Raw genomic sequence first — 17442 nt, forward strand, 5'->3', positions numbered from 1 at the left:
ACACAGCAGTTTCAAACGCCAGTGTTTACATACCAAACATTTCAAAGTTTCAAAATTTAGAATACTTTTCTTTTCTCACACTTCTTAAAATACCAAATATATTTCTTCTATTTTTTTTTTTTACTGAAAGAGAAATAATACAAAATATGACTTTGCCTTTTCAGTACCAGTTTACAAATTTCCTGAATTTTCTCAGGGCTTAGAAGTAAGGTTCATTCCTTTCCTGGCATGCAAAAACTGACCCATTTAGAGAAATTGCCCCCAGGACATATTGAGGCAGAAGATATCAGAAAATACACCCACACCAGAAAGATTCAAAAGGAAGGGAGTCTTTGCTGAAGGAGTGGAGGCACATGTTCTTCACAGCAGAAGTCTATACCTTGTGCAGTGCCTTATGGTCAGCTGGTGTATCATTGTGTTACCACAGCAACTTGTCAGTCTTCTACTATCCAACTTCATTGTGACAAGTAAAGTCATCTGTAACATGCATAGGTTTGCTGTCTTAAATCAAATATCTATTCAAAACTGCAGCCAACTTAGCTCACACTCTGCTATACAATACATGAATAGTCTGACTGGCTACATCTTCTTCAGGTTCTACCTTGTCTTGAGCCTGAGCCATTCTGCCTTCTGAGAGACAAAAGCAGGCAGCCCAAGGCACACTCTGCGGACACTAATTCCATTTAAGATCTCATTGCAACACGTGCAGGAAACCTGCATCCTATACTTGCTTGAGAAGTTGCTCCCAAATTTGCCATGGGCCATTCAAATATTGACCAATTATCAATTGCACTGTCACAGCCTTAGCTTTATATTCCTCATTCATGGTATAGAAATCAGTCAAAAGAGAGCTGTTTCAGGAGCAATCAGGAATGTAAGCACAGGGGTTGCCAGCCTTTCAGCTGTCCCCTGGTCTGAGCAGGAGCTGTCACATCCTGATTTACAGCTGCCCTCTGAAGTATAAAGGGTGCTCAAAGGAAAAGAGATCTGGTCATGGGGAGACTGGATCCTGAACCTCTTGTCAGGAAGAAGTCAAAAGAGTAAAGCTCCTGACAACATTGTCTCCTACCAGGGATAAAAAAGACCTGCTGGTTGGAGGCAGTGCAGCTGCTGTTACACTTTCCACTAAGAATCAAAGGGATAATACACCACTCAGGTGCTTATTCTTAAACTGGCCATTTCAGAAGAAACCACAGTACTCAACAGACCTAAGGCTAAGGAGGGTAGCTAGAGGGACCACCTACATAGCAGAGAACAGAAATGCTATTTGCTACTTAGAGAGAGATGGAAGACATTTGACTAAACCTTTGCCTACAGAGATCAAATACATCTGAAAGGAGACAAGGACTACAGAACAATAGAGAGAGAGAGGAAGGCATCATCTTAAGCAGTAAGGAGCTATTTTGTAAACTATTCAATTTGAAAAGGCATATGAATGATGTAGAGTTGGAAGTGGAAAAAAGAAATCTGTACCCTGGACACTAGGATCTTCCCATTTAAGTTATTTGATTCTTTTTGTAACTATGACCTTGTTATTATGGACATTCTCTCATTGTTTTGATGATTCTTCTTTTCTACATAGTGGTTCATTATGGTGTGCCAGCTAAAAGGAGATTTTTTTTTTTTTGAATGCAAAGATTGATTCCAGTTCTCTTTTTGCCTTTTATCGTTATCATGCCTAATAATTTGTACTCACTTTAAACTTTTAAAATTACTAGGGGGGCACCCTTTACAGTTTGTGTGCCTGTGGGTGTATATTTTTGTCCACAGACACCTTTTATAATTACTGTACCTACCTCTAAAGTAACCCTTAGTTGCTTTATACAAGGTGGCTGCTACACATAGAGATGTACACATACACAAAGATATAAAAATGCTCAACTCTTTCATTTCATTTTGGTTTTATTGATATTTGTAAGTGGAGAAATGTTTTGTGTCTTTTGATGTCCTATGATCTACTGTATTGTAGCACATTGTCTACTACATAAGTCATACATTATGATAATGAGATTGATTCCAATTGTTTGTCACTTTTGACAAAGTTATTTATTGGAGGGGAAGCTTTTTCTATATCAGGGTACACAAACTGGTCCATAAGAGTCCATGATTCTCAGCTTTCATTGCTACTCTGCTGTTTTAAGATACATTCAGATAAAAATATATTTAAGTTTGTTGCAAAGAGTCTATACATAAAACAGCAAAGAGGGTAGATGGCAATATTAGGTAAAACATTTCATGTTCTGAAAACAAGCAGACATCACAAAACTCATGCAATTGCTCATGTATTGTCTCTAAATATGTCCTTTGTGACCATAATGCTGAATTTTAACTTATTCAAAGAATAATGGTTCTAATGATTTCCCAACTCATTTTTGTCTCAGATTGAGACAATAACACACAAACATAGAAGTGCTGATGATTTAGAAACAGTATGGTACAGATTAAATGTAGTGCAGTATGCAGTTCTCAAACTTACCCATTTGTGGAAATTTTCACAGGTTTAATGTTATGTAGGTGAGGCTGTAAGTTTACAGGTATCTATAAAGTGCTCTCGTTGCTTGGCTTTAAAGGATCAAAACTCTTGTGAAAACAACTAGGAGGTTTAGATGTATGGTTTGGCAATCTAATAGTAGTCAAGACATTTTCTGTGAATGCATTGGCCCAATGGCTCAGTGGCACTGCTGTGAACTGCCATGTGGGAGATCTGGATATGATTCCTCAGCCCTGTAGGTTACATTCACAACCCCTTGGAACGAGATCCCCAGCCATGATACACATGCACTGGGTTCAAAGGGTGCCTTGACTTGTTCCTCCAGCACAGTCACAACAATGACCTGGCTAAACAAGAAGTGTTAAAATGAGGGGGGCTCTCCCCAGTAGTCAAAAAATAAAAGCTCATAGTGCTGTGTTCCCAGTGCAGGCTAGTTCCAAATAAACTGGAAGGTCAAAGGAGGTACCAGCTCAAAAATTGATTGCTTGGATTAAGGATTGCATGATAGGTGGTATGTGAATGAGGGTCAGTATTGGGGATAAGGGCACCAACCCATAAGCTTATTAAAAGATCAAATATGCCTTGAGCAGTCAACTTCATTCAGCTTTTTTGTAAGCAGTTACAAGTGCTTGTGCATACAGATCTCTCTGGAAAGATATATCATATTTCCATGCTCTACCACATGAAATTATTCATTATCCTACCTTAAAGTCATGTCATAATCCCCATAAATAATCTACTAGTAATAAAACTAATTTCAAAATTTAAATTAATGCCACAAGAAAAACATTTTAGCATTGATAATGCCAAAGACTAAAGTAATAGTTCTTAGGCTACTGTTCACAACTCAAAGGTGAAGCTGGAAAGAGTAGTGAGCTTACCACACATCTCAGTAAGAAGGAAGACTAGAAGATCATCATTCACAGAATGACTGGCTTTGCTACATTTGTACTGTGAAAATTTGTTGTGCATTTGTGGAGGAGGATGGCCTGTTAAAAATGGGGTTAGGACGTGAATGGGATTTGATGCTGGGTTTGGTCACTATCCATGCCTTTAAAGTGGATTCCTCAACTGTAAAGGGTTGGGAATGAAAGTGATAACTCTCAAGTTGTTTAGAAAGAAAAATATTTTCTCAGAAATCACAATGGCCATCTCTACACATACAGCAATAAGACTTGTAAATAAAGTAGCAAAATATATAAGATAAAGAGCAGTGCAAGTTTTATTGTGACCAACATTTCATCTGTACCATTCTGTTGCTAAATTCAATTGTGGTTCATCCCCTCATGTACACACCTCTCATTAACACTGCATACAATCTTCTCCTTGTTAAAGAACTTTCATTTTCACCCCTTCCCTTAAAAGAAGGATGTCATGATCCCTTCTGACACATGAAAACCACCTGAATGCCTCTTGAAAATAACAGTCAAGAACAGTGTTTTCATTGTAAGTGGATTAACTCTGTGATAAAGCTTTTCCTCCACAGTCCAGTGTACAGTCTAAATACAACATGGAACAGGGCTGTGCAAGCAGCTAGCACTGCAATGAAGAGCAGGCCATTTTTCTATCTGGGCAGCAAAAGGCACTAACTCTCTCACTGCAAAGCACAAAGATTTTTCCTTGTAGCAGGACTTTCATTTGGCTTCATGATTCCATCTGTGTTCAACACTGAAAGAGTATAGTATGGTATGGTATATATGCATGTGGTTCCTTATACTACAGTGATCTCTCTCATTTATAAATAGTTTAGCTGTAAAGTATGGGTACATGTAAGACCTCGCTCTAATTACCTGCCTTCTTGATTTGTATGGAATATTGCCCAAGTTATTTGAAATGCTTTAAGAAAACAACTCTTTGCAAACATATCCTATATAATAATTTGCACCTCCAACGTTCCATCGCTGTCTGGCTACCTGGGTTTGTAACATCTCATGACGTCAGCCAGCCTCCAGCGTTCCATTCCCGCTCACTGCCCCGCCCTCGCATCAAAATGTAATGACATCAAAGGGTGGAACAGTGAGAGGGAAGGGAACGCTGGAGGGTGGCTGACGTCATGAGATGTTACCAACGGAAGGGAAGCCAGCCAGGCCAGCCAGAAAACAATGAGGTACAAAGGAAGAATCGCGGCACATCGAGGGGAGGGCAGGGCAGAGCAGAATCGATGGACATGGATGGGATGGGAGGAGAGGAGAGAAGAGAAGAGAATCGTGGGACACGGATGGGAGGGCAGGGAAGAGGAGAATCGCTAGAAATGGAGGGGAGGGGAGGGAAGAATCACTGGACATGGAGGGGAGGGCAGGGGAGAGACAAACAATCGCTTACAAGAGAGCCTTTCTAGGGCCCATTTCATTGTTGAGGAAACGGGCTGGATTCCACTAGTAGTATATAAATTTAGTCCTGACTGTACAAAGGTGACCCCTGCCTATGAAGAGGGCTACATTACCATGTCTAAGCCTTCAGCAGCTGAGAGTCCATCTTGCTGGGCTACTACTGGTAACCCTCTCTATAAACAATAATGTTACATTCCGTCTATCAAATCATAATTTATTCAGTGCATCTTAAAAAAATATGCTACCCTTCAAAAGTTTAGCATCTAGTACGGCAAGTGCTTCTTACTCCCATTTTAGGCAGTAAAATAATCAAGTTTAGTTACATTATGTCTGAAACTTATTTACATAATTATACAAAGTGTACACTATTTCAATTAGGCACAAAGTTGATTTGTCGAACACAGAGGGATGGGGAGAAAGAGAAGGGGGGTTATTGGTTTCTTAAAATAGCATGTATAAAACTATGCCTTTCATCGCAAGCTAGTTTGTTTGGGCAACTTGGTTCCTATTAGTATGTCCGAAGTTAGTACCGCAGCACCTTTCATTTGCATGCTGGAACCCACCATGGTTGGAAAACTGCGATTCCGGCGAATGCCAGTGTTCAACTGAAGGCCTCCAATAGCAGTAGTTACAACAGGGCAGCCTAAAGGAAGGCCTTCTTGTATGTGCACACCAGAAGCAAAGCCCCTCACAGGTCCCTGTGCTGCACAGAGAACAGGCCCCTGGTCGCCATGGATGGTGGGAGCTTGTGCTAGCCCAGACACTTTGGCAATTCCAAATTTCTTCACTTTGTCCACTAGGTTAAGGTTGTTGACGGACACATCAGTCTGACTCTCACTGCTCCTTTTACTCTTCTTTTCTCTGACCTCTTTTAAAATGGAACTGGCAGGTTTTGAGGCCAGAAAGTTGTCATAAAGTGGACTGGTGCACTTAAATTCATATGAAGGAGGGGAAGAGCTTGGAGTCTGCATAGGTGAGTTTGGAGGAGTGGATGGGATTATGGCCATTTTAGGGAGATATGGATTCAAGATGGCACCCTTGTTGGCCCTGTCCCAGGTTTGTGGGGTATAGACTGCTGCTGAAATTCCCCGTTCCTTCAGAAGTCGCACTAGTCCCAAAGATGTGCTCATAGTGGTAGTAGAGTCTCTGAGATTAGTAAAGGATTCAGCCAAGCTTAAACGTCGAGGGGTGCATGGTGTAGCTACTGGAGTAGATTTCAAATTGTTAATGTTGCCACAAGCTGCCGTAGGAGCTGAGTTAAGGCTATAAGAAAATAAGATGCATTAATATTTGCATTCACATTTCAAAAATTAAAACTATATTGACAAATAGAAGGCATAACTTATACAAAAGACAATTCATTTTAGTAATGTATGCATTTAGTAAACATCTCAAAAGTACAAGAAAACATGCAACTGTATTAAACATCTAATGCTTGTGCTATACCTATTAAGAAATATCATTTAATAGCAATGATATAGTAAATTATATATTAGAAATATGTATAGCTAATGATTGGAGTAAAAACTAAGGTAGAAAATGACAGAACTGGTAAGTTTATGCCAGTTCAAAGCAATTAATTGACTTCTTGTGCTACAATTTTAACTCTCTCCACAATGCAAAAACATTCTAAGAAAGCATACTTTGCAGTTAAAATGTGTGTTGATCCAATGGCCTAACAGCAGCTGGTGAATCTTGCTCCTTAGAGCAATACTATGGAGGCACAGCACCAATGAGTAACACCTTCTGACCAAGCTGTTGAGCAGCATGAGTAAAACCCTGTAGAGGACTGTGGATCACCCTGGACATTCCCATTCAAACCAAAAAAGTTTATGTAAGAAAACTGACCATAGCGATAAAGAAGAAACACACGAGCATGACATTGATAATAGAAGTGTCAGTGCCAAGTGATTATTCAGTATATTGCTTGGAGAGATCTTGAAGTTATCGAGAAATGCAATCAGATACCACTTGGAAATACCAATGATTCTGATTATACCCCCTAATTCTATAAAAGTCATAAAAAATTGCACTCCCAATTTAATTGAGCAGCCAATTAGTGCCAATAATTGGCTTTTTAATAAAAGGACGTGGAAATGGGAGGGTCATGGGTGTTTTGGGGTGGAGCGTGGACGTAGATTCCAGTCATGTGCACAATTATAGAACAAGAGAGCTTCACGTGTAAATTCAGGAGGGTCATTTGCACTTTAGGCGTGGTTTATAGAATAGTGCTTAAGCGGGTTCTTGTGCTGATTTTTTGGCACAATTTATAGAATTCATCCCATAATATTATTGCAATTTATATGCTTTTATTTGGATTTACATTATTTTATGTGTAACTTCATATTTACAAATGTTATTCTATTTTATAAGGTCATTATTCTGTGGTGTGGCTGCCATTTAACTTTAAAATGAATAACTTCTACGTTTACTATATGTATTATCATCAGCATTATTTGTATAAGGACTGGTATTAAAAATCCAAGTATAAATTTAAATCAGTAGTTTTCTAGTCTCTACCCAGTCCTCGAGGCATACCCTGCCAGTCAAGTTTTCAGGATAGCCATAATGACTATATGTAAGATATATTTGCATATAATGGAGGCAGTATATGTAAATTTTTCTCATTAATATTCATTCTGGGAACCCTGGAAACCTGACTGAATGGGTGTGCCCCAAGGACTGGGTTGAGAACCACTGATTTAAATGGAGTTATTTGTTTAAAGGTAGGCAATGCTAGACCACAATAAACTAATTTTAAGTACTGAATTTAACGCAGAAATTCTCTTTTCACAACCTCTTTAGCTGTTGACCCTACTCAGCTACCAGAGAGGTGGTTTGGAAGAAACTAAGGAAATGCATCTTCAGACAAGGCACAATTAATTTGCACAGCTCGCTTGCAGCCAAAAGATGTTGTAGAGGAAAAAAAAAGGTGTACCTTGGCTCATGAGAGGAACTGGAAAAATTAATGGAAAAGGCACCAAGCATAGGCTATTTAAAACAGTCCAAGATGTCACCCTAACCTCAGGGAACTGGAGGAGTTTTGCCCAGTAAATTGACATCATGTTTCTGATAAAGTGGATTCCTGTTCTTGAAAATTTAAGTCTCAATAAATCGGTTCTTTATCCTTCATGTCCTATTTTATGGTCTTTCCTTAAGCCTTAAGTATTCGCTGTTTGCCACTGTCAGACATGCTGCAGGACTAGACAGATCTCTGCAATGACTAAGGGGGTCTTTTACAAAGGCATGCTAGCATTTTTAGCACACACTTATTTTTAGCGTGACATCTTAAGTTCTACTAGCATTACACAACATTATCTACCAATGTACAGCCTGTTCTCAAATATATGGAGAAATGAATATTTTTATGCATCAGTTAGGTGCAGCATGAACATCCATTTTAGATAAACGTCTAAAACATCCATGGGTCAAGACAGGCACATAAATGTTCATGTTGCAGAATAGCAACATCAATTTTTGAGTGACTGAACATAAATATTTATCTTGGCCATTTTTGAAACATAAAAGGTGTAAATCTTCACATGGATCTCCTAGGACATAGATGTTCATTCCCTTTCTGAAACAGGGAATAAATATTGATTTTTTTTACCCCCCCCCCCCCCCCCACCAGTCCCACCCAAAATATGCCCGAACCACGTTTTCTTGCTATTTGCATGTTCTTCAGTTTTAGATGTATCCTGATATAGGGCCCTGTTTACTAAGCCGCGTTACAGGCGCGTTAACATTTTTAATGCGTGTAAACTGTGTACACCACCTACAATATCTCTATAGTTGCCTACATGGTTAACGCGCATGCGCTAATTGTAGATGCGTTAAAAACGCTAACGCGCCTTAGTAAACAGGGCCCATACTGTCTAAAAATCAGAGCTAAGTGGTTTACAATCCATTACTATAATAGTTAAAAACAGAATAATGACAAAACACAAATAAAAGTTACATATCCTGATAGAAAAAATAAAAGATAAAATTTATTTCAACATGGGCCCATATCCAAAACCTGTCACCATTTTTTAAACTTCTTTGCTGATGCGTCTGTAGTAGTCAAAAACTTCTTCAAAAAAAGGGCCTATAATTTTTCATAGGAGGCTTCTAGGTGTAGACAGATTGGTAATGAGTTCAATAACACTGGGCCTACTAACTAAAAGGTGGCCTATGCTATTACTAGCGCATGGGTTTCCTGATCGCTGAGGCCACCTTTTAACACTAGGTAAAATGGCCAATTTTTGTATATCGGTAATAATGGCCATGCCCTAATTTTTCCATTAGCACATGGCATTAGCGCATGAACCCTTAACTACACCCATTTTCTAAGCAGTAAGGTCTCATGCACTAATTGCGGGATTATGGGTTAGCATGTGTCAACGCCCACATGCTAATCCACTACCACTGAACATGCCCCCCAGCGTATAGATGCCAAATCTACCTTGGGAAGCCTCACCTTGCCCCATGGTAGGCATTTTTAACCTGTGCTAAGCATGCGTTAGTGCTTACCACAGCTTAGTAAAAGGGCCCCTTAATGTGAGAAAAACACAAACAAAATGAAAGTACTACTGTGGGATTCCTATTATCATTTGCTAGCAAAGAGGATGAAGGAAAAAAATGAATCTGTGAGCAAGGAGCTAAGCAGTCAAGAGGAAGATCTCATGTAGACAAGCCCTACTTGTTCCTACACTTGTTTGCTTTCTCTTTCAGTCTTATTCCTGGTTCCCCTTTCTTTACCTATTTTTTTGTCCTATTTAGACTACATTGCTTCCACTTTTACATTATTCCTGCAACAACTATGGCTTCAAGTCATTCAAAGACCTACATGGAGACTGACCTTGAGACAGCCAGTGGCGAAACATGAATTCATGTTGGTGTGATGTGTCTCCTCAGTGATTTTTTGAGTGCCTCTTATGAAGGCTTTTGATGAAGCTAGCTAAGAAGAAGCTACACTGAGCTAAGTACTTGGATTTATTATACATGCTATATATAAGAAGGAAATGCAACTGAAAATGAAGGTGAAAATATATTTAAAAATCTACACTGGATTGATGACGATTACATGCTCACACTTATTTATGCCAGGCTCAAAAGAAACTAGTCTTGTGGTTGAAGCATGCATACCTGATTTGTTGATAAGAAATAGCGATAGGAACCGGGCTTATTATTTTGGTGAATTTTTTGCCTCCTCCTTTATAAATATCGTTGGTGCTTGGTTTACTATGATAGAATACAGGCATAAATCCGCATTTGTGCACACAAAGTAGGGTGCGCTCACTTGCACCAAATCAATGGCAGACATAACTGGGCACGTCTATGTGGTACAGTGTTTCCCAAGTCTGGTCCTGGAGTACTCTTTGCCAGTCAGGTTTTCAGGATTTCCACAATGAATATGCATGAAAGAGATTTGCATGTAATGGAGGCAGTGTATGCAAATCAAGTTAATGCATATTCATTACGGATATCCTAAAAACCTGACCGGGCAAGGGGTACTCCAGGACTAGACTTGGAAAACACTGATGTGGTATATGCCATGTGTGTAACTTACAGAATAAGTTATGCATGTAAAATGGGAGCCCTATCCATGCTCTGCCCACATATACATCTCTATACAAATATGCACTAATGTGCTACTTTATAGAATAGTCATTAGTGCACATACGCATGTTCCAATGATCTGAGCACTTAGGTGCACATGGTGTGCACAGTTATGGGATTGCCCTTTAAGGCTCAAAATCTTTGTGAAAAGGAGAGGCTTGGGTTCTATTTGGTATTATTCTCTGGCTAAGATCTGCTCTGTATTCTGTGTAAAATCAAATGATTACCCTCAAGCTACTGATCAAGGACAAAGGACTATTTAAGTCTGTGCTCCTCCTCCTCAACTAAAATATACATTATGTTGAAAGCCCAAGAAGATGCCTATTTTATTGAACACAACATAGGTGAATCTTGGTTTATACTCAAGTCTGCTGTCATTCTTCCACTTCCATCCTCCCCTGTACTGTCTGGTATTATTTTCCTCCCTCCCCTGTGCTGTGCCTCTTCCTGAACAAAGAGAGTTCTCCTCCTGACATGCTCGTAGACCCGCCCAGCAGTAGCTCCACCCCCGAAATGGCCGAGATGACCTGTAAGAGCAATCTTGTGAAACTGCTGCTGGAAGTCATGACAGACATTTTCAGTGAGGAAGACAGCATGGGCAGGAGTGTGTTTGAGAATAGCTCTTGCCCCAACTGTCCACTAGACCACCAGGCAAAATGGTAGACTGAGGGGGAAAGCAGTGGGCAGGTCTATGGGTGTGTTGGGAGGTGGGGTGGGGAGGAAGGAGGAAAGGAAGGGGAGGAATTCCGGACACCACAGAGGGGGAGGAGAACATAGTAACATAGTAGATGACGGCAGAAAAAGACCTGCACGGTCCATCCAGTCTGCCCAACAAGATAAACTCACATGTGCCATTTTTTGTGTATACCTTACCTTGATTTGTACCTGTCTTTTTCAGGGCACAGACCGTATAAGTCTGCCCAGCACTATCCCTGTCCCCCAACCACCTGCCCCGCCTCCCACCACCGGCTCTGGCACAGACCGTATAAGTCTGCCCAGCACTATCCCCGCCTTCCAACCACCAGCCCCGCCTCCAACCACCGGCTGTGGCACAGACCGTATAAGTCTGCCCAGCACTATCCCCACCTTCCAACCACCAGCCCCGCCTCCAACCACCGGCTCTGGCACAGACCGTATAAATCTGCCCAGCACCATCCCCGCCTCCCACCACCGGCTCTGGCACAGACCGTATAAGTCTGCCCAGCACTATCCCCACCTCCCAACCACTACTTGAATTTAAACCCTTGGTTTACATCTGAGTTAACATTTATCTTGGTTTATATTCAGATGGGTTTATATTCGAGTATATACGGTACTCTGAAGATGTGCTGGGAATGCAAAATGCATTTTTAACTGTCCATGTGAAAGTACAAGTGATCTTTTGCAACATCTACTTTTTATGCATAACAACTGCCGGGCAAGTTTATAAAAAGTCTCCTTTAACAAACTTTATACAAGGAAACTACTTTATAAAATCACCTTATTACCTGCTTATTGTCAGAAAATATCAAGAATAGGGAAAATATGGCTTAAAGCAAAAGTACAAGCTATAGTGCCGAAAATATCAAATTTTTCTTTAACTCTTATTTCTAAGTCTTCTTCCTTTATGTCCTACTATATTTTATTTCTGATATATTCAGGTTTTCTTGGGCTTGGTTTTATTACAGGACACCTATATTTTAAGTCCAAAAAGGCGCTTCTTTTATAAAGGAAACATAGGTGCATATATACCTTTATAAAATAGGCTCTCAGATCGAGACCTAATGGCACACAAATGCTGACACATGCATTTACAGCTACTCTGAGACAGGCATAAATGTGTGTGCATATACAATAACCCGCCTCCCGGATTCTATAAAGCTCACCCAAATTTGGGTGCCCACAATAATTAATGGGCTCCAATGGTTTAAATTGTTGGAGCTAACAAGCACTAATTATGATTTGGGGGGTCAATCTAGCTACATGCTATTCTGTAACAATGAGCGCCTAAATTGGATTGTGTGCAACTCAAAGCGAGTATGGCGTGGGAGGGCATGAATGGATCTGGGGCGTTCACAGAAGATGAGTACAGTGCTAAAGAATCGCGGAATTACACGCCCAGTTTGCACACCAGGATTTATATATAAAGGTATATAGGCGAGTAGAGGAGTGGCCTAGTGGTTAGGGTGGTGGACTTTGGTCCTAGGGAACTGAGTTCGATTCCCGGCACAGGCAGCTCCTTGTGACTCTGGGCAATTCACTTAACCCTCCATTGCCCGCAGCATTGAGCCTGCCATGAGTGGGAAAGCGCGGGGTACAAATGTAAAAAAAACAAAAATAAAATAAATACCAGGTTTCAGCTGGCCTTAATCCCTGGAACTAAAGTTGAGTGCTGAATTCAGAACTCAGTCCTACTCCATAAAGAGTGACCAACTCGAAGCATCCTTTACAGAATGGCATTGAGCGTTGAATTTTCAGTACCGTGTATAGAATCTGGCCCTACATGTGTATTTTATACAATATGCACATACATTGGAAATCTGCTTCACTCTGCGCAAATTCACCCCAGGGAACACAGACTACTACTACTTATCATTTCTATAGTGCTACTAGACGTATACAGCGCTGTACACTGAACACAAAGAGACAGTCCCTGCTTGACAGAGGTTATAATTTAATCAGAATAGACAAACAGGGCAAATAAGAGATAAGGGAATTAACTAAGGTGGGAATAATAAAACAGACATGGGTACTGAACAAATGAACAGGAGTTAGGAGTTAATAGTAGCCTCAAAAAGGTGGGCTTTTAGCCTAGATTTGAAGACAGCCAGAGCTGTACTTTGACGCACTGCTTCAGGAAGTCTATTCCTGGCGTATGGTGCAGCAAAATAAAGGAACAGAGTCTGGAGTTCGCAATTTGTGCTATCTTGTCAGTGTGCATACTTATACACACATATATCGCTAAACCCTTTACACAACAAAAACCAAGTTACTTATCTGTAGTAGGCAATCTCCACAGACAGCAGGATATATGTCCACCCAGATGAGTAATGTCATCTGGCAGATTTCACATGGAGAAGTTTCCCCAGCTTAAATAACTCTAGTAGCTTTAAAAAAGCAGCATTATTCATGCATGTACTTTCCTGCTCATTGCTGTCATGTGGGACCTCCCTCAGTCTCTAATAAAGCTAGGGCAGGTACTTCAGGTGGGAGGTATCAAATGGCTCAAAGGGAGCTTGCATCAGCTGGCTAAGGACAATGCTGAGATCCCATGTCACTGTGGAGGGCTTGATGGTAAGTTTTAGTAAAAGCAAGCCCCTCGTGAAGCGAACAACTAAAGGCTGAGCAGAGATGGGCTTACCCTCTACATGACAAGCTTTACTGAACTGGCCGAGGCCTGACTGATAGGTGTAGAAGGTATTCAAAGCAGTTTTTGTATAGTGCAGGTAAAGTGATCTAGGGCCTTGCCTTCACACCAAATGTCAAAACTCTTCAATTTGAAACCATATGATTTCCTAATGTAATCTCTCCTGGAAGCAAGCAATACCTGAGAGACACCCTCTGATAAGTTCAAGGAATCCACCACCCCTCTCAACATCCAAGCTGTGAGGACTAGGGACTGGAGGTCGGGATGTAAGAGGGATCCCTTATACTAAGTGATGAGGGTCAGAAAGCATTCCAATCTCCATGGTTCTTCAAAGGCTAGCTCCAGAAGTAGGCTGAACAAGATCTGCTGCGGCCAGTATGTCACAAGCTGTGGGAGGGAATATGTCCTTCACTGCTCCACAGAAAACAAAAGATTTGAGCTTGCCCAATGCAAGGAGGTGCATGTATGTTTGGGGAATCACTTCCAAAGGCTTCTGGAATAGACACTGGGAAGCACTTTCTGTGCCAGGATCCATTGGATGACATCAGTCATTAGTGAGAACACTTCATCCTGCAAATTGGGCAATGCTATAATAACGGGTGATTTCAATTACCCTGATATTGACTGGATAAATGTTACATCAGGGAGTGCCAGGGAGATAAAATTTCTAGATGTAATAAACGACTGCTTCTTCGAGCAGCTGGTCCAGGAACTGACAAGAAGGGGAGCCATTTTGGATCTAGTCCTTGGTGGCGTACAGGGCATAGTGCGAGAGGTGGCGGTGTTGGGTCCCCTGGGAAACAGTGATCATAACATGATCAATTTTGAGTTACTATCAGGGATGAACCCGCAAAGGAAATCTACTGCAGCAGCATTTCATTTTCAAAAGGGCGACTATAATAAAATGAGGAAAATGGTTAAAAAGAAACAAAGGATCGGCTGCAAAGGTTAGGACACTAAATCAGGCGTGGATGTTATTCAAAAATACCATCTTGGAAGCACAGTCCAGCTGCATTCCACATATTTGCAAAGGTGGAAAGAAGAGAAAATGTCAGCCAGCATGGTTAAAAGATGAAGTAAAAGAGGCCATTACAGCCAAAAGATTGTCCTTCAAAGAATGGAAAAAGGACCCAAACAAAGAAAATAAGAAGCAACATAAGCACTGGCAAGTCAGATGCAAAACATTAATAAATAAGGCTAAAAGAGAATATGAAGAGAAACTTGCCACAGAGGCTAAAACTCACAGTAACAACTTTTTCAGGTACATCAGAAGCAGAAAGCCTGTGAGGGAATCCGTGGGACTGTTAGATCATGAAGGAGCAAAAGGAGCACTCAGGGAGGACAAGGCCAAAGCAGAGAAACTGAATGAATTCTTAGCTTCTATCTTTACAGAAAAAGATGTAAGAGATCAAGATGTAAGAGATCAGCCTGTATTGGAATTGGTTTTCAAGGGTGATGATGCAGAGGAACTACAAGAAATCTCGGTGAATCTGGAAAATGTACTGAGCCAAATTGACAAATTAAAGAGTAGTAAATCACCTGGACCGGATGGCATACATCCAAGGGTACCCAAAGAACTCAAGCTTGAAATTCTGCTCTGAGGTTAGTAATATGTAACCTGTCGTTATAATTGTCCGTAGTACCCGAAAATAGGAGGGTGGCCAATGTTAACGCCGATTTTTAAAAAGGGTTCTAGGGGTGATCGGGGAAATTATAGACTGGTAAGGCCTGATGTCAGTGCCAGGCAAAATAGTGGAAACTGTTATAAAGAATAAAATTATTGAACACATAGACAAATATGGCTTCATGGGACAGAATCAGTATGGGTTCAGCCGAGAGAAGTCCTGCCTCACCAATTTGCTTCATTTCTTTAAAGACATGAATAAGCATGTGGATAAAGTTGAGCCGGTTTATGTAGTGTATCTAGATTTTCAGAAAGTTTTTGATAAAGTTCCTCATGAGAGACTCCTGAGAAAATTAGAGTCATGGGATAGGAAACAAGGTTCTGGTGTGAATGAGGAATTGGTTATTGGAAAGAAAACAGACAGTAGGGTTAAATGGTCATTTATCTCAATGGAGGAGGGTGAACAGTACTGGGACTGGTACTATTTAACATATTTATATATGATATGGAAATCAGAATGACAAGTTAGATGATCAAATCTGCAGATGATACAAAACTATTCAAGGTTGCTAAAACACATGCAGATAGTAAAATATTGCAGGAAGACCTTAGGAAATTGGAAGACTGGGTGTCTAAATGGCAGATGAAATATAATGTGGACAAATGCAAGGTGATGCACATTGGAAAGAATAATCCGAATCATAGTTACCTGATGCTAGGGTCCACCTTAGGGGTCAGCGCTCAAGAAAAAGATCTGGGTGGTGGTGTAGATAATACACTGAAATCTTCTGCTCAGTGTGCGGCAGGGGTCAAAAAAGCAAACAGGATGCTAGGAATTATTAGGAAAGGGATGGTGAATAAGACCAAAAGCACTGTAATGACTTTATATCACTCCATGGTGCATCAGCACCTTGAGTATTGCTTTTAGTTCTGGTCGCCGTATCTCAAAAAAGATATAGCAGAATTAGAAAAGGTTCAAAGAAGAGCAACCAAAATGATAAAGGGGATGGAACTCCTCTTGTATGAGGAAAGGCTAAAGAGGTTAGGGCCCTTCAGCCTGGAAAAGAGAAGGATGAGAGGAGATTTGATTGAGGTCTACAAAATCCTGAGTGGTGTAGAACAAGTAGAAGTAAATCGATTTTTTACTCATTCTAAATGTACAAAGACTAGGGGACACTCAAGGAAGTTACATGGAAATACTTTTAAAAAAACAGAAGGAAATATTTTTTCAATCAAAGAATAGTTAAGCTCTGGAACTCTTTGCTGGAGGATGTAGTAACAATGATTAGCGTATCTGGGTTTAAAAAAGGTTTGGACAAATTCCTGGAGGATTTGTAGTATGGAGTGTTGCCAGATTTGGGTTTCTGCCAGGTACTTGTAAACTGGCTTGGCCACTATTCAGAAAACAGGATACTGGGCTAGATGGACCACTGGTCTGACCTAGGATGGCTACTCTTATGCTATGTTCTTACACTCTTGTTCTCAGAGAAAATCTTTTATAAAATTACCCCTTATGAGGGTAATTTTCAAAGCTGTAACCACATAGAAGGGAAGAGAAGAGATTTAGGATTTAGCTCATACCTTCTTCAGTAATAGCTCAAGGCGAGTTACACTCAGATACTGTAGGTACTTTCTTGTCCCCAGACAGTTTATAATCCAAGCTTGTACCTGAGGTAATGTAGAGTTAAGTGACATGCACAAGATCACAATGCACTTCTATAGAACTGCACTTCGCACCCCACATTACCTACCTACCCTCCCTCATCTGGAGCTTCCAAACTCTACATCTCAGGTAGACTGCTACTATTTGTGATGTTCTCCCCTACTGTCCAATCCCAGCATTGCACCTTTTATCTTGCTTCACCAAATGCCTGGTCTGACTTTCCTGCATCAGAGCATCTGGCTCGCACCTAGCCACTTTGATATTCAAAAACCCACCTTATTGACACTGCTTTCAATTCCTAACTTGCCTCTCCCATCACTCCCAAAATTTCATGATTGTCACAGTTATGTGTCTTGGCCAAATCGTGAGCTCCAAGGGTTGAAGGGT

The 17442-nt window shown here is 40.6% G+C and overlaps 1 protein-coding gene across 3 annotated transcripts in view; it reads right to left on the reverse strand.

Moving 5' to 3' along the window:
* Positions 1–4790: 4790 nt before the first annotated feature.
* TRAK1 (trafficking kinesin protein 1) overlaps positions 4791–17442 on the reverse strand; it is a 140925-nt gene continuing 128273 nt past the window's right edge. For all 3 annotated transcript variants that reach the window (XM_030203331.1, XM_030203320.1, XM_030203309.1), the window contains exon 15: positions 4791–6084. In XM_030203331.1, the coding sequence (XP_030059191.1) occupies positions 5292–6084 (793 nt within the window). In that variant the 3' untranslated portion in view covers positions 4791–5291. The remainder of the gene's footprint in view (positions 6085–17442) is intronic.

The sequence above is a fragment of the Microcaecilia unicolor genome, chromosome 1 (genome assembly GCF_901765095.1).
Source record: "Microcaecilia unicolor chromosome 1, aMicUni1.1, whole genome shotgun sequence".
Classification (NCBI taxonomy): Eukaryota; Metazoa; Chordata; class Amphibia; order Gymnophiona; family Siphonopidae; genus Microcaecilia; species Microcaecilia unicolor.